Here is a 23,120-nt window from a genome sequence, read left to right on the forward strand (position 1 = left end):
GGTCTGGGTCTGGCTGCTGCTGGGTCCGGGTGGGGAGAGGAGGAAAGGAAACGGACGGGGCGGACGGCGGAGGGACAAGGGGAGCAGGCGCGCACGCGGATTGGCCGGGTTGGCGGTTGGCCCGAGAGCGAGTGAGTGGGGTGGCGGGTTGGCGGAGAGCCAGCGATGGGCCGATAACCGTGCTGCCGACGGTGGCCGGCGCGTGCTGTACCCAGCACACACATCCTGTCGCGCACATAGAACGTCCGTGAATTCAGAAAATGCTCGCTAATTCAAAATATATATTCGCCTCTAATTTTTTATTAATTTTAAATCGTATTGGATTTCATAAAATGTTTGCGTATTCAAAAAAAATCATGAACTTAGAAATATTTGCGCGTTTGAAAAATGTCCACGAGTTCAACACATGTTCCAATTTTCAAAAATATAATCAGTATTTTCACAAATTTTAAAATAACATGAATTTGAAAAAATGCTAGTGAATTAAAAAACTATTTACAGATTTAGAAATGTGTTCCTGAATTTAAAAATGGGAAAAGGAAAGCGAAAATGGCCAGCCCATGTAGGAGCATAGGAAAACTATTTGACGCATTTTGCATGAAATTGTCGAGGGCTCGCACAGCCTAATGACCGAGCTTCCAAGAGATGCGCCGGCCATTTAGCATCTACGTGCTCTACAGATTCCCGGTTCTAGGAACTCTTCAGTAGGTTCTTGTCCGTTTTTATCTGTTTGGGAACTTTCAGTCTAGTTTTATGTTGTTTCCTTTTCTGGATGTTATATTTTTTTTAAATGTTTGGAAATTTCTAAAATGTTGAAATATTTTAAAATTATTTAGTTTTTCTAAATATCATTTTTAATAAATGTTTAGGATTTTTATTAGAAAACATGGTTGAAACAATGTTTGGAATTTAAAAGACGTTTTTAAATCCTGTTTTCCAAAAAAAACTTGTTGTAAAAAATTACTCATTACTGATAAATTTCATGAAATTTTTGAAAGAAATCATAAAATAAGTTGTTCACAATTTAAAAAAAAGTTCACTTAAATGTATTTTTTTGAAAAAAAAACAGTGTTCTTTTTGGAAACCGACCGTTGATTTTTTTTTTACTACAGTGCTCGCTTGCTATGATTGTGCATCACTAGGTCGGCCTAGTCGGGGAGCAGACAGGTTGAAGCACATAACATTATATGGGAACCTCCCCCTCTAGTGCAATATGAGATTAGGGAATTGTTGTGCGACGCTATGCAAATGCGTACGCCTTTGAGTTTAGTGACACTTGTTGGGCTGGCCCATTTTCCATTTGTTAGAGTTCCACTATTTCAATCTTTCATGTACGTTCTTGAATTTAAAAATATGTTTGCGAATTTTTTAAAATGTCCACAAATAGAAAAAATATTCGTGAAGAAGAAGGAACCAGAGGAGGAAGTGGGAGGAGAAGGAGGAGAAACGAGTAGGGTATCGGCCAAGATGATCGAGAGATTCGAGGACACCATGGCGAAGAAGGAGAGGCATGCGTCAAGCCAATAATATGGAGGAAAAGAAGACCAAGAGGTTTGAAAACTTCATGGTGGTTCAAGAGAATATGATCAAGCTTCAAGAGAAGATGGTTGAGCTCGCGACCGCTTCGGGGGAGATGAATATCTTGACCATGAAGATGTTGGACTTGGATCCCGATGCGACGAAGATCATGCAAGCCTACCATGCTAAGATATTGAAGCGCTTGGTGGCCAATTTGGAGGAGCTGGCTGGTGACGAGGACATGGCGGCACAGTGAAGAACTTGGCATGGACCGCCGGTCTAGGCGGCAAAAAAGTAAGTTGTGTTTTTTTCATGAATAACATGACTGGCAACTTTGGGATCGCCCCATATAAAAACCTTATGAACACCCGACTTTTTTTTGTTTGTGGTTGCATATGTTTGCACTATATTTACATATGCTTAAATTGCCATTGATCTACATATGGCATGTCAAATGGACGTGGCCGGACCCTAGGCAAGCATTTGATGCATACGGTTAGAGCAAGTATAATAAGCTTATGTAAGCAGGCTGTAAGAATTAAAATATTGTTTTTCTGTTGACGTGGAAGGAAGAAAAGAGGAGAGAGAAGATGAGCCGGCTACAGAATAAGAGCTAGCTGCAGCACGTGCTCCTAGGCACTATGTAAGAGTGGGAGTATTATACTTGAAGGCTACAAGGTTGGTTATAGATGACATGGCAATATCATATAGCCATCAGCTGGCTGTACTATTAACCATGCTCTTAGATGTCAGCCCCCTATCTGCTATCGGTGGACATGTCCGAACATGTCCATAGACGTATTACGTGTTTCAAGACATTGAAATGGGGGAGGCGTCAAACCCCAACATTGGTCACAGTCCTCACCATCCGTGCCATGCGACTTCAACTTCCAATGAGCAATAATTCAATGAAAGATCCACCCAAGGCCGCTGCCCTGGCTTTTAGAGCCCCTCACGCCAGCGCGAGGTAGCAGATCCTCATCGTCACCTTCAACGGAAGATGTGCAAAAGCCGGCGGCCTCATCGGGTGGCGGCTAGGGTTTGGGGCCGCTCCCGTGTCACCCAAGAGGGGCGGCGCGAGGGAGGGGGGGTGGGGGGATTTAACGAGTACTACTCTACTTCGACTTCTCAAGCTTTCTTCCTTTGGTAGTGGTCATTTTTCATCTTTGGATCTTTCTTGACGACTCTACTTCGGCTTCCCAAGCTTTCTTCCTTTTTCAGTTTTGCTTGGGATTGTAGTAGTACATAGTACAAAAGACATTGAAATGTGGAAGGTGTGTTTGTGGTATTGCCTCGGTCTGTTTGTTGCCATGGAGTCGAAGTTGCGGCTGCAGGCCCCTGTGGTATACGATGACTGCCTACAAGTGGCCCGTTCGGCGATCTCCCGTGGCTCTAGCTGTGCCTGATTCTGTCCTTCATAGTTCTCCGTCAGAGTCAGAGCTACATTGTCTGGCCGCAAATGGCTGAGCTTTGGCACAGATCTTCATGCAACTTCACGCATCCACTATGGTGTGGATTGAGTCGACGATCGCTTATGGCGAAGTCGGAGTCGTTTCTCATAGTGTAAGGATGGCGATGCTGCCTCTACGGGAGGAGTAATGACGATGACGTTTATGTGTGCTGTCTTGTCGAGGTCCTCTTTGAAGTGGTGTGCGTGGGTTTTTTTTATGTATGTCGTTCAGCGATTGTGATGGTTTTTGCCCGTTTTTTATAATTATCTGGGCAACTTGGTTTTTGCTTTGTTTTCTCTAATTAATCGAGTAACTTTTTTTATTTTAATGAATGCAGGATAACTATCATTTTAAAAAAAAATGTGGGAGGCGTGGAGGTCAAAAAAGGGTCAAACGCCAACGCCAGCTATTCTGAACGAGCTAAGCTAGCCATGACCTCCAAGGTAGGGGACCTCGCAGACGCATGCAGTAAAGCCTTCCGTGCCATGAGGACTGCAACTTCCGATGAGCAATAATTCAACGAGGCTTTTAACATCTTCCTTCTGGGAAATGTAAAGCCCCTTCAGATTCCACCCCTACCATTTATTGACTCCGCCAATACTGGGCGCCGCAGCGAAGCCATTGGTACTCCGCCGTTATGCAGCACCTCATCTCGTCTTCTTCTTCACCACTTCCTTCCTAGTAAGAAGTTGGAAGTCACCACACCCCACCTACGAACACGTCCTCGCCGAGCATGTCGAGCGACGGCGGACCAACCGTCGCCGTGAAGCTGTTCATCGACAAGGCGAAGAGAAGGGTGCTGTTTGCGGAATCCGACGGGGAGTTCGTCGACGTGCTCTTCAGCTTCCTCACCCTGCCTCTCGACAGGATCGTTCGTCTCTTCGACAAGCAGCCCCTGGTGGGATGCCTCGACGAACTGTACAAGAGCGTGGAGAGCCTCGGCGAATGTCACTTCCAAGCCAAGCCGTGCAAGGCGATGCTTCTTGCGCCGCTCAACGCCGCAGAAGCACATTGCCACCGGCTTCAAGTGAAAGTTGACGACAGCAAGAGCAACCCATGTATCTTTGCAAAAATGGAATGTGCGGCAATCTATCGTTTCGCTGCGCCCCTGATGCTGTTTGCAGTTGTGGAAATGTTGTCCAGTACATTGGGGAATGGACAACTCAGAATCCTCGTGTTGATGTTGAGGATGGGGTTTTTGGCATTAGTGGCTCCAAGTTCATCATAACTGATGATCTCCAAGTTGCTCTTGCTTCCACAAGGCTAATGTTTTCTCTGATGGACCAATTTGGGATCCCGGGAAATGGAAACATCGAGGAGAAGTGCTCCAACTGAATTCTGCCAAGGTCTGTCTCCAACATCACACTGGCGAAATTATTCGTACTGTAGCAATAGTACTATTAATTAATATAGTTGCATTGCATTTCTTCCAGATGACTAGCTTGCTTAGGAGAGCACTGCTGACAAAACAGCCTCTTACTGGACTGTATTTCAATGTTGCTATTGAGCCAAATAGTACATATCTTTGTAAGCTTCCTGACAATCTGTTGGCGGAACAAGCAGCTGAGGCTGATACCAACTTCAAAGCCATCAAGGTGAGGGTTGTTCAGACCAAGGATGATCCAAATATGCTGTACGCTGAGGTTGGGCTAGATTTCGTCGATCTTGCCTTTGGACTCCTCTGCTTCCCACTTGGAACTATAATGAAGACTTTTAGCCAGTTGCCTCAGAAGGGATGCATGGGTAATCTTTACAAGAGTGTAGCTGGAAGTGTGAAAGAAGAATGTCAAGGCGTGCTGCTGACCCCAAAGGTGGCGCCTTTCTTTGGGTGCAGCAGCAATGTGCTGCAGGTAGAAGAATTGCGACCACGCATATGTGCTTGTTTGTCCGAGACGAATCCCAGATCCCATGGCGATGGTACTGATAGAGCCTACATCAAAGGTAGCCCCATGAACTACATGGTGACTGACGACCTCCAGATCCGCCCATTCTGCTTGATCAACACCCTCGAGTTCCTGCGTGCATCCAAGGTTCCCAAGGGCAAGCTTGTGGAGAAAGAACTCACGCTCAACAAAACCCAGGTATTATCTTTCTTCCATTGCCGGTAAACAATGCATACATGCTACTGAGGGAGTTGAGCATATATTAGAAGTTCTCATGTTCACACTGGTTTTCTTGTGCTGTCTCGACAGGTTCTGAAGATCATCAGAGCTGCATTCGAGACACGTGAAGCACTCAGCAGCGTGCTTCTCCCTTGAAAGCAGTGGTGGCGTTGCTTTAAGCTAGACCTGAGAGCCTCCTGCAGCCCTCCACTGATCTGGAGAACTAAATATGAGATGTTACTAGAAGTTTTATTTTCTCAATGTTTAATGTTTGCAATCTTGCTAGCTTCTTGTTAGTTGTTACTTTATTGTCTCTCCGAACGTCAGTTGTAGACGTATATCGCCTACTTAGGGGGTGTTTGGTTTTAGGGACTTTTTTGTGTTGGGACTAAAAAAGTCCCTAGCAAACCAAACAGGATGATACTTTTTTGAAACTTTTTGCTAAAAGTTCTTAAAAGCACCTCCTTGAAAGTCTTTTTCAAAAAGTCCTAGGGACTAGAAAAAGTCCTAGAACTAGACAACCAAACACCACCTCAATTTGATTCTGAAATGAACTTTATTACCCTTTCTAGTTTCTACTCGTACAGATCAAATAACTAGCTGACTAAGATTAGATTAACTAGTCACAAAGCTGTACGCACAATACCGATCGAGGAGCTATGTTCGCTGAATCAGTCAACTAAATGTACTTCATTCGTTACAAAATAATAGAAGTTGTAAGATATTCGTAAGCCAAACTTCTTTAAAGGTCCAAAGGAAAATCTGCAAAGGTCTATGACATCAAATAATATGAAAATCCGCAAAGATCGCGCTCGAGGAAAAGAAGTTAAAGATACCACCAATGTGGAGGACACCAAGATGTTGATCTTGAATGTGGACTCTTTGGATGCCGACGCAAGAATAATCTTGCAATCCATTTGCTGCCAGATGTTGCAACGGCAGACAGATCAGTTGGCGGAGGCGGAGAATGAGGACGCGGCAGAGGCGGACGCCGAGGTGGAGGCTGCCTACGCGACGGCGACAATATCTTCATCGGGGAGCAGATGGATGGGATTGTCGCTTCGGCAGGGCAAAAATTTGCATGGACTGTCAGACTGATGTTCTTTTGGATTCGATCATGTAAACACTAAGCACACTTGCCTCTTTTTTTTGTGATCGAGCATGCGATCTAGCGGCGGTGTGACCCGGCGTGCTGGGTGGGTCGGAGTAAATTGAATATGAAATTGCCCTTTACAAGCGGGCATATAAAAGATAGCGTTGAATGGCAGCCTCCCACATCCGTGTCCATGGACTGGTTCCTTGCCCACGGATGGATGCAGGAGGAAATTTACGGGTCGTCGTTGGAGATGCCCTTATGCTTTATAATTTGGCATGTCTCCGACTTTCTGCTGGCCATGGCAAAGTATATTTGTTCCCTTACTGCAACTTAACATATTTTGTTCTCATGGCAATTTTACCATGATGTCTCTCGGATTTTTTTTCCTTTTTCAATCAAAAAATTTGTATGTGTTGTCATGGTCAACTTTGTATATTTATGTGTTTGTATGTTTGACAGTAGCTTACCAAATCAATCAGATTGGGGTTGGCAAATTGTGTCATCATAGCCTCATTGGATTGGATTATACAAGTGTTGTACCATGACAAATTAACTTCATGGAGCACGGCAAATTCACTTTATGAACGATGACAAATTCACTTTTATGGAACCATAGCAAATTAACTTCTATAGGCAGTGGCAGATTTCATGTTACTGATTTGATGAGGTAATTTTACACTTTCATCATGGCAAATTTTTAAAGATTTTTCATCATTAATGCCTTCTTCTAACCGTCATGGCAGGCATCTTGTGTGTGCCATCATGTCACACTTGCACACATTTTTTTTGTCCATTAGTGTTTTCTTCCAGCACTAAGCCAAATGGTTCCGTCGCAACGTGGCATTTTCATTCTACATGGCAATCAACAATTATTTTTTTTATCATAGATCATGGCAAATTTCCTTCTTAGCAATATGATTTTTTTTTACTTTTTATGTGACCATCGGCGCTTTTGTTTATTTATCTTGGCAAATATAGTTTATGGATCACGACAATTTTACATTATGGACCATGCCAAATTTCTCTCTCTTTTGCAATATGAGAAAAAAATTATATGTGAACATGACAATTTTGCTTTTATAAACCATGGAAACTTTACTTTTTTTATCAAGACAAAATTTACTCTAGTGGACCATGGTAAATTTAGTGTATAGTTGATGGAAATTTATTGCGAGCATGGCAATTTCTATTCTTACCATGAAAACTTTTATAGTTGGACCATGAAAATTTAGTTGATGCCTTTTCATTTTAGCATCATGGTAATTGGTTTTGTATCATGGCATCTTATGTGCATCATGGCAGATCTACACTATTTTTTGCCATCATCTCAAACTTGCACACATTTTTTTATCCATTAATGTGTTCTTCTAATACAAAGCCACATGGTTTCTTATGCAATGTGCCATTTTAATTCTACGCGGCAATCGACGATTATGTTTTTATTTTAGATCATGGCGAATTTCCTTCTTTGCTATATGGCCAAAATATTACTTTTTATGGGACCATGTCAATTTTATGCATCATGGCTATTTTACTTTACAGACCATGGTAAATTACTTTCTTTTTTGTAACATAGCAAAGTTTCTTTTATATGTGATCATGGAAAATTTAGTTTATGCACCATGGCAAAAATAGTTTATGGACCATGGGCAAATTTTTAGAAAGATGGTAATTTTATATTTACAAGGGAAATTTACATATTTTGGACCAATTCAAATTTTAGTTTTAAAACCATGTAAATTATTACCCTTTGGCATAAGTAGTAGCTACGCAAGCATGGTGGCAACTACACTCCTTTGGCATAAATGCCTTTTTTATATATGAGGTGTCAGGTTTCTTATGGCACTGGCACAAGTGCATTTTTGTTGTATAGAAATGACTTTTTTCTCACTTCTCTTTGTCTTTTTTATTATCTTTTTGACACAAGTTCCTTTTCATGTGTAGAAATGGCGTTTTCTCACTTCTCTCGGTCTTTTTGCTTGCCTTTTTCGGCGCAAGTGCATTTTTGCTTCCCTGACTGGTCCAAAGTCACGATATTCTTGTTATAGAGTTATTTCTCATGGTACAAAATAATTTACCAAAATAATTGGAGACAAAAATTGGGGCCATGTGTAGATACCGCCACGGGTAGCAAATTATTTCCGTTATTACCATGGCAACTTTTATCTTTTTTTTTCGGACATAGCAATTATTGTTGTAACACCATGATAAATTCCTTTATCTGTACAAATTTTTTATATCATAAACCATGGAAATTCCTTTTTGTACATCATGGGGGAAAATTATTTTGAACATCCCATGGGTAGTTGGCCCGATAATTGCCATGGTAACATACAATTGGTTGCACAACTTAAGAAATTGGGTTGCGCAACATGCAACTATGGGTTGCACAACTAAAAACAATTATTATACAAAAACATCAATATCAGTCACCTTAGTAAGGTACCAACAAAAAAATTAAATCCTTAGCTGATGCTTTCGCACAATAATTTGTTAATTTTTCTAGTTTTGTTTCATGATATGGCAGATTTAGTTCTAGTGCATGTCATTTTGTGAAATTTCTTCTATGACATTTGTGTGTATTTGAAAACTTTTTTCCTAAATGCATCCAACAAGCTGTTTTTTTGTTTGCATTTCTTTAGTGATCGCAGCAACATTGCCATCAACAATTTTGTGAAATTTCTTCTATGATGTTTCACTCGCTCGGGCTAGGCTAAAATCTGACGTTCGGTAGATATTGGGATCCAAAATTAAACGCCAATGTTGAGACACAGCAATTCAGCTCCTGAGCTCATCTGCTCCCTTGAGTGAATAGTAAAATTAGGAAAATACTAGAGAAATTCAAAAAATATCTGATTTTTTTTTGGGGATGGTTGATGCTCGGGTGCGTGATGTCCGTGCCAAATTAGATGGTGTTTGGACATCTGGGTAGTTCTTAGCAAAAAAAGGTGTTTGAGCATCTGAATGGCTCTTAGAGAAAAAAAGTGTGGTATGTGAGAAAGTTTACTGTTCATACTGTTTGGATCAAATTTATCCTTTTTGCCATGAGCTTCTTAGATATCCGAACACGATGAAATTTGACACGGACATCATGCACTCGAACATCTTCCATTTCAAATACATCCGGATTATTTTTATTTTTTTTATTTTACTGTTCACCAAAAGCAGATAAGCCCGAGCTCAGAAATAAATATTCGCCTAAGAGCTCTCTACCAGACCCCTTAAAATCGCAAACTGTAAAACTAAAATACGGGTCGAAAAAAATAAGTTTTAAGGGTTTATTTTAGCTACGGCCGAAAAGACATTGTAAAACAAACTGTAAAACCGGGATAAAGAGCTCCTTCCTCCAGTCCGGCCGCTGCCGCCCCTTCCCCCAACCGGCCGCGCCCCACCACGTCGGGCGCGCCCCGTCGCCCACCGACCGTGCCCCGTCGCCCGTCGCCCGTGCCCCATCAGCACGTCGGCCGCGCCCGACCTCGCCGGCCACGCCCCGTCGCCTCCGCCGGCCGCGCCTTGCTCTATTGCCAGCCGCGCCGGGAGGATTCCGGCGGCCAGGCTGAGGTCATGGGAGGCCACGGCGGTGTCAAGCTCGTCCAATTCGAACCGGCGGCGATCGATTGCTGCGTCTAGCGGTCTTTTCCGGTGTGCGGTGATGAATCCCACGAGTTTAGGGCGGATTCTGACAAACTCCGCGGCGGCGTGTTTGCTCCGACGAGGTTTGACCGGTATACGGGGCCCCCTAGATTCGGCCTTCCAATCTCTAAAGATATGGGTTTCGGGTTGCATTTTCGGTGGCCCTTAAAATTTTACGGGTTGGACCACTTTCATGGTTTTTGTTTTGGACACATTTTTTGACTAAAACTGTAAAATGCAAAAAATTTACGGGTTTGACCACTTATACGGGGTCTGCTAGAGATGCTCTAACGTCGGTCTTTTTCCTTCGAAGGTCAGGGGATTCTTTGGTGGGCCGTGAAAAACAAACCAAGATAGAAAAGAAAAAAAAGCAGTTCACTCCGTCCATAAAAAAATAGATCACTCCTAATTCTCCTCTCACATCATGTCGTGTGATTCTTTGATGGGCCGGGAAAAACAAACGAAGAAAAAAAGAAAAAAAGCAGATCTCTTCCGTCCATAAAAAAAAAAGCAGAGCACTCCTAATTCTCCTCTCACATCAGTTCGTGTGTGAAAATTAGTGAATTGGTCATACGCAGTCTCTCCATCCGTGGCATGACGCCTGCAACAACTTCTGATGAGAAATAACTCAGGGAGGCTCAACATCTTCACGTTAGCTCTACACGTACTCCAATATGAGACTTCCCGTGGAGCATTTTAATTAGCCCCTTCAGATTCCGCGCAACCATTTAAGGCCTCTTTTGGTTCATAGGATAGAATTATCATAGGAATAGGAATTTTGTAGGAAATGAGATGACATGTATCTCAAATCCTATGAGTAGGAATAGTAAACAAGATGTCATTTGGTTGACACCAAAGAAATTTTTTCATTGAGTCTAGACTTTTTTTTATTTTCCTATGAAATGTGGAGGATAGGAACCAATCCTATGTAGGAATAGGAATCCATTCCTATGAACCAAAGGGCTCTAAAGGAAAAAATCCTATAAAAATCATATCCTCTAAAATTTCTATGAAATTCCTCTAAACCTAAACCAAAGGAGGCCTTAACTCTGCCGTCACCAATACTGGGCTGTGGAGGATATTTAAAGGATCGTGTATGGATCACCTCAGCTCGTCTTCCTGTTCACCACAGTTCCTCAGAAGTTACAATTTCCACCTCAACCCTAGTCCCCTACGAGCATGTCCTCATTGGCCATGTCGAAGGACGGCGGACCAACGGTCGCCGGGAAGCTGTTCATCGACAAGGAGAAGAGAAACGTGCTGTTTGCAGAATCCGACAAGGAGTTCGTCGACGTCCTCTTCAGCTTCCTCACCATGCCTCTCGGCACCATCGTTCGTCTCTTCGACAAGCGGTCTCAGGTAGGATGCCTTGACGAGCTGTACAAGAGCGTTGAGAGTCTCGGTGAAGATCACTTCCAAACCAAGGCGTGCAAAGCGATGCTTCTTAGCCCGCTCAATGCTGAAGCAATTGATTGCAATCCGCTTAAAGTGAAAATTGCTGACGAAAACCCAATGTATCGCTGCAAAAATGCTAGTTGTGGCTATTCATCATTTAGTCCCTGATGCTATTTGCGGCTGTGGAACTATTGTTCAGTACATCGGGGAATGTCCTCCTGTCAATGGAAACAGCAAGGATGGTGGAGTTTTTGCGGTCAGTATCCCGAAGTTCATCATAACTGATGATCTCCAAGTTGCTCCTGCTTCCACAAGGGTCATGTTTTCGCTGATTGAAAAATATGGTATACCGGAAAAGGAGAATATCCAGGAGAAGGTGCTCCAACTCAATTGTGCCAAGGTCTGTCTCTCACTCTCTCTACCTGTGAACATGACGCCGCTAAATAATTTTTTCACAAGAAAGCTGCTAAATACTCTTATTGTTGATGTTAATAAGTAGTTTTATTGCACTTCTTTCAGCTGATTGGTTTGCTTAGGAGAGCATTGCTGACGAAGCAAGCCCTAACAGGACTTTATTTCAATGTTGCTATCCCGCCGAATGCTACAGACATGTGTGTGCTCCCTGACAGTATGTTGTCAAAACAGGCACTTGAGACCGATCCCAAGTTCAAAGCCATTAAGGTAAGGCTTGTTCATGCAAAGGATGATTCATTGCTATATGCTGATGTTGGGCAAGACTTTGTTGATCTTGTCTTTGGACTTCTTACCACTCCAGTCGGAGCCGTACTGAAGACTTTCAGCAAGTTACCCCAAACCGGATGTATTGAAAATATATACAAGATAGTATAGCTGCAAGTGTAAAAGTGGGTCGTTGTCAAAGCTTACTTCTATCCCCAAGGCTTGCGCCTTACTTTAGCTGCAGCAGCAGTAATAATGTGCTGCGAGTAGAGGAATTATCTCCTCGATGCCTTATGATTGGGTTTTGGGTATACTCGGTGTTTTGAGTCCAACCCCAAATCCTTTCAAGGCCCCTATATCAAGGGTGGGCCCATGAACTTCATGGTGACCGATGACCTTCATATCTGTCCATTCTGCTTGATCAACACCCTCGAGTTCCTTCGTGCATCCAAGGTTCCGAAGGGCAAGCTTGTGGAGAAAGACCTGACGCTCAACAAAACCCAGGTATAATTTCCATTAAATAAACAACACCCTTTTGTGGGGGAATAAATAAACAACATCATCAGAACGTGCCACCGTTTTCTATGTTCTCATTGGGTTTTCCTATCTTACCCCTACAGGTTCTGAAGCTTGTGGGAGCTGCATTTGGGACAAGCAAAGCACTCAGCAGCGTGCTTCTGCCTTCAAAGAAGTAGCAGTGTTTCCTCGGCGGCCAGGCCATGGCGTCGACCTGAAGCCCGGAGATGCGGAAATGTTACTACTATAAGTTTGTTTTCTCAGTATTTACCGTTTGCCGAACTGATTCCTTAGCTTGTTGTCTCATCAATCGACCATTATGTCGAAGTGGAACATACCCTACTCATCGATCTTGGAATGAATTTAAATATTTAATCATCCTTTCTGTATCGAGTAATTTTAACATGCTCCCTCTTACCCCCTCTTGCCTTCTGTATCAGACCACCTATAGATCAGCGAACTAATCACCTGTAGACTCATAAGGAACCAGTTTACTATCTGTATGCGCAGTGCCACCTGATGTAGCTTCTGTTGAATCTTTCAGTAACTCATGAGTATTCAGTAGGACGTACCGTTGCATACCTGCGAAATGGGTTTGCTGAAGGCTGCTCCCGGAAAAATGTACCACTGAGCAGATTGAACGAAAAATGGGAAAAACTGCAAGCGTAGCCTCCTGTCCGGTGTCCGCAACATAGTTTTATCGGTATTAATTGGAGGTAGGAAATGAGAATTAAAGGGGTATGAAAATTTTAAATCCATCCCATCATTTGGAGGCATAAAAATTGATGAGGGGTTAGGCATGAGAGTTGAGAGTCCAACCCTCACCATTATATTAGCAAGGGAATGGTGGGAAATGGGAATTGTGAAGGAATTATTTTTAGTGGTTAGTACATCTTAACCCATTATCTTGCCAATTCCCACTAGTCAAACAAGGGAATGAACTTCTATGTCAAATTTCCACACATAATCTCCTTTAGATGCCAAAAAGGAGTGGGAATAAAAGAACCACTAATGCATAAGCAACTATAGCCACCACCTTACCAGTGACGAGCACAGAAAACTAAAAAAATAACTAGTGCCTCCTCAGTAATAAATCAATATCAGTGATGGTTTTGTTTTACGCCTATCACTAGTGAAACAGCCATGTCAAACTTACCAGTGGTCGGCACGCTGAAGCCCTCCTCATCAATAAGTGTTGCCTCGACTGCCATGTGGCCAATTTAGTAGTGAAGGGGTACCCACATGGCTTGCCAGTACCTTGCCTTTCAAAGGCAACAGAGAGCTCACTACCGGCTCCCCCACTAGCAGCAGCAAGCTCACCGCTGCCATTGCTGTCGGAGTCCCTTGGTAGCATTTCTCCACTCAATATAACTCCCTCCTCTTAACTCATATTCCTCTTCCCAATAGTTGCCATGAGGGAAAAGAACCTCACAATTTTTATTTTAGTTAAAGATCTCTTTGGTTCCAAGGCTAGAAAACAAGGAAATATATATTTACAAGAAAAACTTGGGGATATGAAAAACAAAGTAATGTAATATCACAGTTGTTTCAATCCTATAGATTTCTATTTGAATTGAAGTTTATTTAATTGAACTAGAGAAAAGTGATTCTTTCCAAGAGGTTTGAGTGGGTGGAAAATTTTATTTGAAAGGTAGTTCATAGGGTTTCTAAAAAGTATAAGCATCCGTGTCAACAAGGTGAAGCTAGTCAAATCTTGATGTGGAGTTAATGATCTCATCAATCCAGGGCAAATGGTACGGATCTTTGGCGCACCCATTATTGAGGCCAGGGATGTCCAAGCACATGCGCCATTTGTCATTAGGCTTTGCGAATTAACACAAACTTTGCTAACTAATCAAGATAAAAAAATTTAATTTTCCAGAGTTACATTCGTGAAGTTTGAAGGTCAACCCAAAGGAAACCACTAGTGCTTGAGCTTAGTCTTTGCTTTCTGAATCACGGAGAAGAAGGTGAAGCTTTGTGTCGTTGGAGGTGTTTGTGGGGGGTTGAGGGGTTTGGGGAGGGGGGTATGTTTCAGCACCTGTTCAACCGGGATTACCAAATGGTTGGGTGCATCATGGAGAGGCAAACTTTTGTTTACCTCCTTAGCTAGGACCAACTAAAGTACAAACCCATTGGGATTGTCGCATGGACTACCACAGTCAACATGGGGTATAGAGTGAGAGCCTACAAGAGCTCGAGAAGATGGCATATCAGAATGCGACATCATGAGTGGAAGGAGTGGTCGTTAGAGGGGGGCTAGGGTTTCGGTTGAGGTGGTCGTGTTGTATGTTTATTGTTTAAACGTTATAATGGTCATACCAGGGAGTCGTTTACGCCAAAGACTTAGTGGACCCCACACAATTTTTCAAAAAATATTCATATTTGATTCTAGTAAAAAAACTAATTGTAGACACGTAAATCTTTTGCGTATTCATGAAGAATAGAAAAGCATACTCCATAATTTGTCCTATAAAATTTCTATATGTACATTTTTCACCGGATCGGAGATTCGGAGGGAGTACCTTTTTAGAATACGGGATTGAGAAACACATGAAAAGGCAAAGAAGTGGGATAGAAATCCAAATGAAAACACTAAGGAATATAAATAGACTACCGCTTAGAATGCACCTAACTCAAAAATCACACGCCTCCTGATAATATGATTAAACCACGGTCAGAGACTTGAAGCATTAAAGTTTGGCCGCACTTGTCATTTGCGGGAATTCAAAACACATCGTATTTTTCATACTCAGTGTGTATCAAATGCTTGTCTCGGCAACGAACCCACTTCTCAGATTAGTAGAAAACACATGTTTAAGTTTCAAAAATCACTAAAAAAACACACGTAAGCTTGTCGTCTTATGTATTGGCGAGATCCCATCTAACCCCCGCATCGCCCCCTCCCTGGCGGCTCCCCCAACCTTCCCCCTCCCTCGCTGTCGCCTGAGGCTGGCACTGGGCAAGCCCGAGCCCACAGCCAAGGAAGGTGGCTGCGGGACTCGTTCTGCTCGCCCTTATCGCACGCCGAGGGGGGGGGGGGCTACGGACGGAGAGGGGGTTGCGTCACGCCCGTTGGTTCTGCTTTGGCGACCTGCGGACGGTGCGGGGGGTGGCGGCGGCCCGGTGTGGCCTTTGATCTGGACACGTTTGTGCCGGCAGTTCCTTGTTGGGCCGCCGGAGTTCCATGGAAAACGTTGTCTTCGACTCGATCTGCTCCGGTTCGTGCTGGCTCCGGTTACGACCTCTGGTGATTGCAGTCATCGTCTCCAGGTGCTGGCAGGTCGGATCTGGCCGATGGGCATGAATCCGGGGGAAACTCCAGGCTGGCCTGGCATCCTCAGCAAAGTCGACGCCCCCCCGGTGCCGATCCCCTTCCTGGAGGCTTTGGTGTGGATCTTGCGCCTCTCACCCCCTCCATGAGCGTAGGCGAAAGCCTCTGTTCCTCTTCTTTGGGGGACGACGACACCTGGGTGTCATGTTCCTTCCTGAAGGCATCGTCCGGGGACTACTGATGATGGTGGAGTTGTTGGTAGTTCGGAGTCGGCTTGAGATGGAATGTAGGTGAGCGGCGTGGCATCTAACTTATCGACGACGGCGGGTCTCAGCAGTATGGCGTAGCAGAGTCTTGGCGACGAGCGCGTCTAGATGGACGGTCGCAGGGTGGTGGCGCTGTTTGGCGCTGTGGCAGTGTCGACAATTGGCCGGTCTGAGAAGGATGATGCAGATCTCCTTCCTGGAGATGGGTCAGCAGTTCGATGATGGTGACGGCTTCTAAAACGTGTGCATGCAGTATACGGTTTAGGTTTGCTGCACCGGGTGTAGGCTCCTGATACACCATGCGGGCAGGTCGGCAACGACCCCGTCCTTTTTTTGTTTTCTGTTTAGGGTTAGCGACCCCGGTTCTAGATGGTGAGAGTGAGGGCACTCCATATTATCGAGTTTGTAAGTGTGAGTGGTGACTTTAAATGATTTTAAAGTATGTTCTTGTCAGACCATTGTTGAATAATTAATAAATATGACTGCATACATCAGTTGATGCAGAGGCTGGGGTTTTAACCTCCTTTTCCAAAAAAAAATAAAGATACTCCAACGCCAGTTCTTCTACAAGGTGGGCAGCTCTGGTGGGCCTTGAAAAACAAACAAAGTGGCTAGCAAATCACTCCGAAACCTCCTCTCGCTTTAGATGGCGTGAGAAATAACTCAAGGAGGCTCAACATCTTCACGTTGGAAAATGTAAATCTCTACACGTACTCCAATAGGAGACTTCCCAACTTCCCGTGGAGCATTTTAATTAGCCCCTTCAGATTCTATGCAACCATTTAACTCTGCCGTTACCAATACCGGGCTAAAGGAGGATATTTAAAGGATCGTACTGTATATGCATCACCTCAAGTCGTCTTCCTGCTCACCACACACTTCCTCACAAGTTACAAGTTCCACCTCAACCCTAGTCCCCTACAAGCATGTCCTCATCGGCCATGTCAAGCGATGGCGGACCTACCTTCTCTGTCAAGCTGTTCATCGACAAGGAGAAGAAGAAGGTGCTGTTTGCAGAATCCGACAAGGACTTCGTCGACGTGCTCTTCAGCTTCCTCACCCTGCCTCTCGGCACCATCGTTCGTCTCTTCGACAAGAAGTCTCAGGTCGGATGCCTCGACGAGCTGTACAAGAGTGTGGAGAGTCTCGGTGAAGATCACTTCCAAACCAAGGCGTGCAAGGCCATGCTTCTTGCGCCGCTCAATGCAGCTGCAGTCCATTGCAATCGGCTTAAAGTGAAAGTTGTCGACAAAAATCCTATGTATCGCTGCAAAAATGCCAGTTGCCGTGTTACAGCATTTAGCTCCGTCCCTCATGCTATTTGCTATTGTAAAAACGTTGTTCAGTACATCGGGGAATGGACAAACAAAAATTGTCGTGATTCTGACAGTAAGGAGGATGCAGTTTTTGTCATTGGTGTCGCCAAGTTCATCATAACGGATGATCTCCAAGTTGCTCCTGCTTCCACAAGGGTCATGTTTTCGTTGATTGAAAAATATGGGATACCAGAAAAGGAGAATATCCAGGAGAAGGTGATCCAACTCAATTCTGCCAAGGTTTGTCTCATACTCTCTCTACCTGTGAACATGAAACTGCCAAATACGTAGTATTTTTACAAGGAAACTGCTGAATTTTGCTGGTCAATAATAGCCAGTTTTATTTCTCAAAAACCCTGGTAAAAGTCTCTTAGTTAATTCTAGTGGTGTTGCATTTCTTTCAGATGATCGGTCTGCTTAGGAGAGCGCTGCTGACAAAACAAGTCTTAACTGGACTTTATTTTGACGTTGCTATCCTGGCAAATCCTGCAGACATGTGTATGCTTTCCGAAAGTATGTTCGCAAAACAGGCGCTTGAGACTGAACCCAAGTTCAAAGCCATCAAGGTAAGGCTTGTTCATGCAAAGGATGATTCGGTGCTATATGCTGAAGTTGGGCAAGAATTCGTCGATCTCGTATTTGGACTCCTTAGCACGCCACTTGGAACTATCATGAAGACTTTCAGGGAGTTACCCCAAACCGGTTGTGTTGATAGTATTTACAAGAGTGTCGCTGCAAGTGTGAAACAGGAATGTCAAAGCTTACTTCTATCCCCAGTGCTAGCGCCTTTCTTTGTTTGCAGCAGCAATGTGATGCAAGTACAAGAATTAGCTCTTCGATGGCTTGTGATTGGATCCACTAGCTGTTTTGAGTTGAATCCCAAATCCGTTAATGATAGAGCCTATATCAAGGATGGCCCCATGAACTTCATGGTGACCGACGACCTCCAGATCCGCCCATTTTGCTTGATCAACACCCTCGAGTTCCTGCGCGCATGCAAGGTTCCCAAGGACAAGCTAGTGGAGAAAGAACTCACGCTCAACAAAACCCAGGTAATTAGTACTTGCCAGTAAACAGCATCATCAGAACTTACCACCGTTTTATATGTTCTCATTGGTTTTCTTATCTCATTACCCGATACAGGTTCTGAAGCTTGTGGGAGCTGCATTTGGGACGAGCAAAGCACTCAGCAGCGTGCTCATGCCTTCGAAGAAGTAGCGGGCGTTACCTCAGGCGGCCGGGCCGTGGCATCCACTGGTCGATGTGAAGCCCGGAGATGCGGAAATATTACTAGAAGTTTCCTTTCTTGATGTTTTACCTTTGTTTGTTGCAACACTGATTCTTTAGTTTGCTACCATCCATTGATCATCGTGTAGGACGCGAACATGTCCTACTCATCGAGCTTGAAACGAATTTAAATATTTAATCATCCTTTCTATATCAGACTGCGTGTAGATCAACGAACAAGCTAGTCAGCAACAAGGGGCAAGAGAAACCAAATTGGTTGCAGCAGCTTGAAACTGAAGCAATCACAGGCCAAAACAAGTGCAGCTGTCTGTTAGCTTGGTTACAGTTTGGAATAAATCATTATAATTACTCATCTCTTCTGTTCAGCTTTGAAATTTAAACTGTATAATAGTCCAGAAACCTCACAAGGCCATAATTGATTCATAATAAATCACCATAGCATAAAACCAAGTATGAGCAAGCCCTGACGACTAGCTAATTAGACCGTCTCTATCAGAAAACTTACTTCAAAGCAACCGAGCTAAAATGGCTGCCCTTGTTTCTTGTGCTGAAAAATGCAAGTGAACCCACCCAAGGTACTAGATAAATTATCATATCTGTGGTCATGAGATGCAAGGCGTGAACCACACCGGCCACAAGAGATGTCCAAGTGTCTTCCCCAGTCCACCGAATCGGCGGTGGCGGTCACAGCGGGGACGACGGCGGCGGCGGCGGCTGGGACCGGATGGAACAGAGATCAGGTGACACGCTGCAACTTGCCTCTTATCTGACGTCCATTCAAGATCTAACGGAGGGGATCGGCCCAAGGGGAAGACAGCCCACACCGTAGTCAGTTTTGAGAAGAGACGTCTGCACTTGCACTTTTAACTTTTATTAAGCACGGGCAACAAAAGTTATGCACTAAGAGCATCTCCAATAGGGGCCCAAAAAATGGGCCGCGCGCTAAAATCCAGATTTTTTGGGGCGCCGAACAGCTCCAGCAGAAGCTGTAAAACATGCACGCATAAAAAAGAGTTGAGCGCGCGCTGAAAAACGGTATCAAAAGCTGCAAATTTGAGGCGCCGGATTGCGCGCACTTCACAATTTACACTGCGTGTTTTTTTGGCGCGCGTTTTTTGGCATCTGCGCACTAAAAGTGTTACAGTGGCGCGCTAAAACTATTTTAGGGCGCGAAATTTTTGTGCACATGTTGGAGATGCTCTAATAAGCACTCTTCATATTTAGATTCTCAAAAATAAATTAGAAAAAAGAATAACTGAAACTATTATGCAGGAACATATTAAAAAAGCAAAAACTGAATAATTCAATAACACTTGTGATTAAAATTCAAAAACATTTAACGTAGAAGCTCTTGAGCACTAAGCATAAAATTCAGAATAGTGGGAAAATTGTAGTTGCACTAACCATTTAACCGGCACTAACGATTACAAAGCACTGACAAATTATGCAATTTGACGGCCTTAAAACCGGAGAGCTTGCTACTGACTTTATAACAGAACTGAGCGGTGCGATAGATAATCGAAAAGGAATCCGCTGCACTGCTGACTCTCCTTCCTCTATCTCGACATTGCCGGCCCTCAACAGCGGTCTTGCGCACATTAGTCTATTGCTCCCCAACGGCGGCACGCTGGCCTTCCTCTCCTCCACGGCGGGGCATCCCCGTCCTCTTCCTCCTCCTCCGCTGTGTTGCTCGCCCTCAACCCTCTCCTCAGTGGCGCTGCGTGGGAGAGAAAGAGCTTGCTAAGCCCGCTCGGAGCGTTCCATGTGTTTCTGATAAGAAATTTGCTATTGAAAACTGCGAAGTGTGGGTTGTTTTACCCTTGGTCCAATCCCTTTGATTGGTTATATGATGGACGTCAGATAGAGGGGGCCAAGCTGCAGCATGACTTGCTAGAGGCAATTGTCCTGGTGTCTTATCATTTCCTTCTCCGTTTTTTTAGAATCATATGGTCTCATTATTGCTCTATAATAAGGGGTACAATAGAAGGATCCCATGGCTGAAGAAGCTAGAGATAGCGACCATGATCAAGGGAAAGAACACTCTTTACAAGATTATGCGCTTCGTAGTTAGACGCTTCACCCTCATGAATAAATCTTACTGAAATGAATGAACTTGCTCATTCCATGATCTCCGCAAGCACTGAGCTATATGCGAACCCGCTTCATTGATGTTCTTTACTACGGTGGATGTGTCACATGCGATAACAAGTTCCTGCAAGTTTAGATCCTCTACGAGGGCCAAGGCCTTGCAACATGCTACACATTCCAAGGTAGTTAGCCGGATAAGTGCAGTTGTCAAGGACTCGTGCTGATGACCGAAGCTACCTTCCGGAGTCGTCTCGGCAAATAACGGCACTGCCCCCTTGGGATGTTGATCTTGTGAAATTTGATACACAATTCTCGGTTCCCTTGTCCCCATGGTGCCAATCTGAAGCAAGCCACGGTTACCAAGGGGCCAACACTAATGATGGGCACTAAAGTTTCCGACCTTAGGCACAAGGACGCAGAATTCTATGGCCTCGCGAAGACTAGTGTGATGTCAACTCTTGATGATGATGATTATGGAGGAGGTGGTGGAGCTGCTGGAGCTAGTGTTACATTGGAGCATGTAGGCCTAGGATGTCGGTGTTGTGTGCAACATGTCTGATGAGTTTTCATGTTTAACTTTGTTTTCTGTGCGTGATGTTAAAATGTTGAATGGTGATGTTGTTTTATGTCAGTTCCAGTGTGCATGCATAAGTTTGTTGTTTCCATAAATTTTGGTAGGAGGGCTCGCTACCAAGTTGAAGAAATTGACTGCAGTGATATGAGCATTCGAGGCGGTTAGTAATTAGAAACTTCATGCGATGCTGTGAGCAGTGGAGCCAGTTAGAAAGGAGAAACCACCTATGGCGCCCTGAACATTCGAGGTGGTTCGAGTAACCGCGTCTGACTCCCGAGTATTAGCAACACAGATTTTCAGACGGGTTGGGTAACCGCCTCGGGCCCATTTACGAAAACCACCTACAAAGCCCGATTCCATACTAGTGGCACATGCAAGGAGGAAATGAGAGGGTAGAATAGTGGGTGGAGGCAAAATTTCGAGCTAGAGCATCCAATTCCATTGTTTGAACAGAGGAGTAAATCTGAATTCACTCAAAATTTCTACTTAACATGGGTAAGAAAGGTTGCCAAGTAGATAGTAGATAGGTAAGATAAGCATGTGCTGGATTTATTTGAGAATTGTTTTATGGATATTTTATAGGTCAAACTAGGAGCGAGTATGTGATTGATGTTTGATCATTATTTTGAACATGGCCATGTAGTGAAACTCATGTGGGATGTTCAAAATGATGAAATATTTCTTGACTAAATTACTAAGATTTGAGAAAAAATTATTTAACCATTTCTACAAGGAATTACGTATTTTAAAATTATAATCTTGAAGGGGCTAGTGATTTTATATATAATAGACTCAAGAAATTATTTTTAATGAATTATTGTTTTGAATAAATAAATATTTTTAGTTCAAACCTTATTCTTAGGGTTTTTGGAAAATAAAGGTTTATTTGCTTTTTGACGAAAATAAATGGTAAAAAAATTGGGCTCTAACCACATGACCTGATCACAGGGAGAGATTTGGGGCATAGGATTGCAAGAGTATAATTGGGGAATTTATCATGAATTAAAATTCCAACAAACTCTAAATAAATGCAAGAGGCAAAGGCAACACAATAATTTTGTTAGTCCCAAATTTTTGTCTTTGTTAACATGGATGATGTGATTACGAAACACATGGTGTGGCCATTCCTGGAACACTTTTTTTGTTTAAGCCCAATAAAGTATGCAGGAGCTCCATTTAGGGCCCCTCCTAATCTACTATGCTTTAACACTTATATTTTTCCTTCAAATATTGGGAACATTTCCAGTTTCACAAATAGAGGTGAAAATCATAATATATTTGGTTGTTTACAAAGTTATACTTGTAAAAGCTAAAAAAACATAATACGTAAGTCCAGCCAGATGGTTTCTATGAGCTTATAATATATATGGCTCACATTTCTTTTCTCCCTTTCTCTCTCCTTCCCCGTCTTAAGAGTTGTTCGTGTCTCCCTGTCCCTCTCCCTTCCTCCTCCAGCGGCCTCGTGTCAGCCGGAGTAGGAATGCGAGAGGTGGCTGGCTGGCCTCTGTAGATAGTAGCGGTAGGGATACGTGTAGACTTACCATCTAGGATACTGGTGTTGTGTCTTTGTTATTTGCTCCGTTGGCAATGAGCAATGTATGAAGCTCGCCTTCCTCCTCCTCAACCGGACTTCCATGGTGGACTGTGGCGGCGAGATGTGGATTTGGTGAAAGCTTCTTCAATAAGCTCACAAGAACCCCTGGACAGATCTAGTGCCAATCTTTCTTCATCAGTTGGTCAAGTTAAAGAGGAAGCAGTATATTTGATTTCAACCTCCGCCAATTTCTCTGGGGTGTGCAAGCTATCTTGTGGATCTCGAGCACAGAAATTGCAGATTAACAAAGGAAATTCTTATGAATGTGCCATCTTCAACCTCCATGCAAGGGCCTTATCCCCGGGTCCACCGTTGGCAAGGTTTGTGTCAAAGACAATAAACTTGTCGGTTACGTGTGATATGACTCAAAT

At 43.7% G+C, this 23,120-nt stretch overlaps 1 protein-coding gene and 2 pseudogenes across 1 annotated transcript; all 3 read left to right on the top strand.

The window, feature by feature from the left end:
* Positions 1–3,702: 3,702 nt before the first annotated feature.
* Positions 3,703–4,304, top strand: LOC119358291 (annotated as a pseudogene).
* A 6,690-nt stretch (positions 4,305–10,994) lies between these two features.
* On the top strand, positions 10,995–12,568 carry LOC119358292 (annotated as a pseudogene).
* Positions 12,569–16,870: 4,302 nt separating this feature from the next.
* On the top strand, positions 16,871–18,463 carry LOC119358293. Its single transcript, XM_037624914.1, has 5 exons — positions 16,871–17,266; positions 17,327–17,485; positions 17,650–17,861; positions 18,048–18,297; positions 18,389–18,463. Exons 1-5 carry the CDS (start codon positions 16,871–16,873, stop codon positions 18,461–18,463), a joined length of 1,092 nt encoding a protein of 363 aa, XP_037480811.1.
* The last annotated feature ends 4,657 nt before the right edge of the window (positions 18,464–23,120 follow it).

This window comes from Triticum dicoccoides, chromosome 2A, assembly GCF_002162155.2.
Source record: "Triticum dicoccoides isolate Atlit2015 ecotype Zavitan chromosome 2A, WEW_v2.0, whole genome shotgun sequence".
NCBI classification, from domain to species: Eukaryota; Viridiplantae; Streptophyta; class Magnoliopsida; order Poales; family Poaceae; genus Triticum; species Triticum dicoccoides.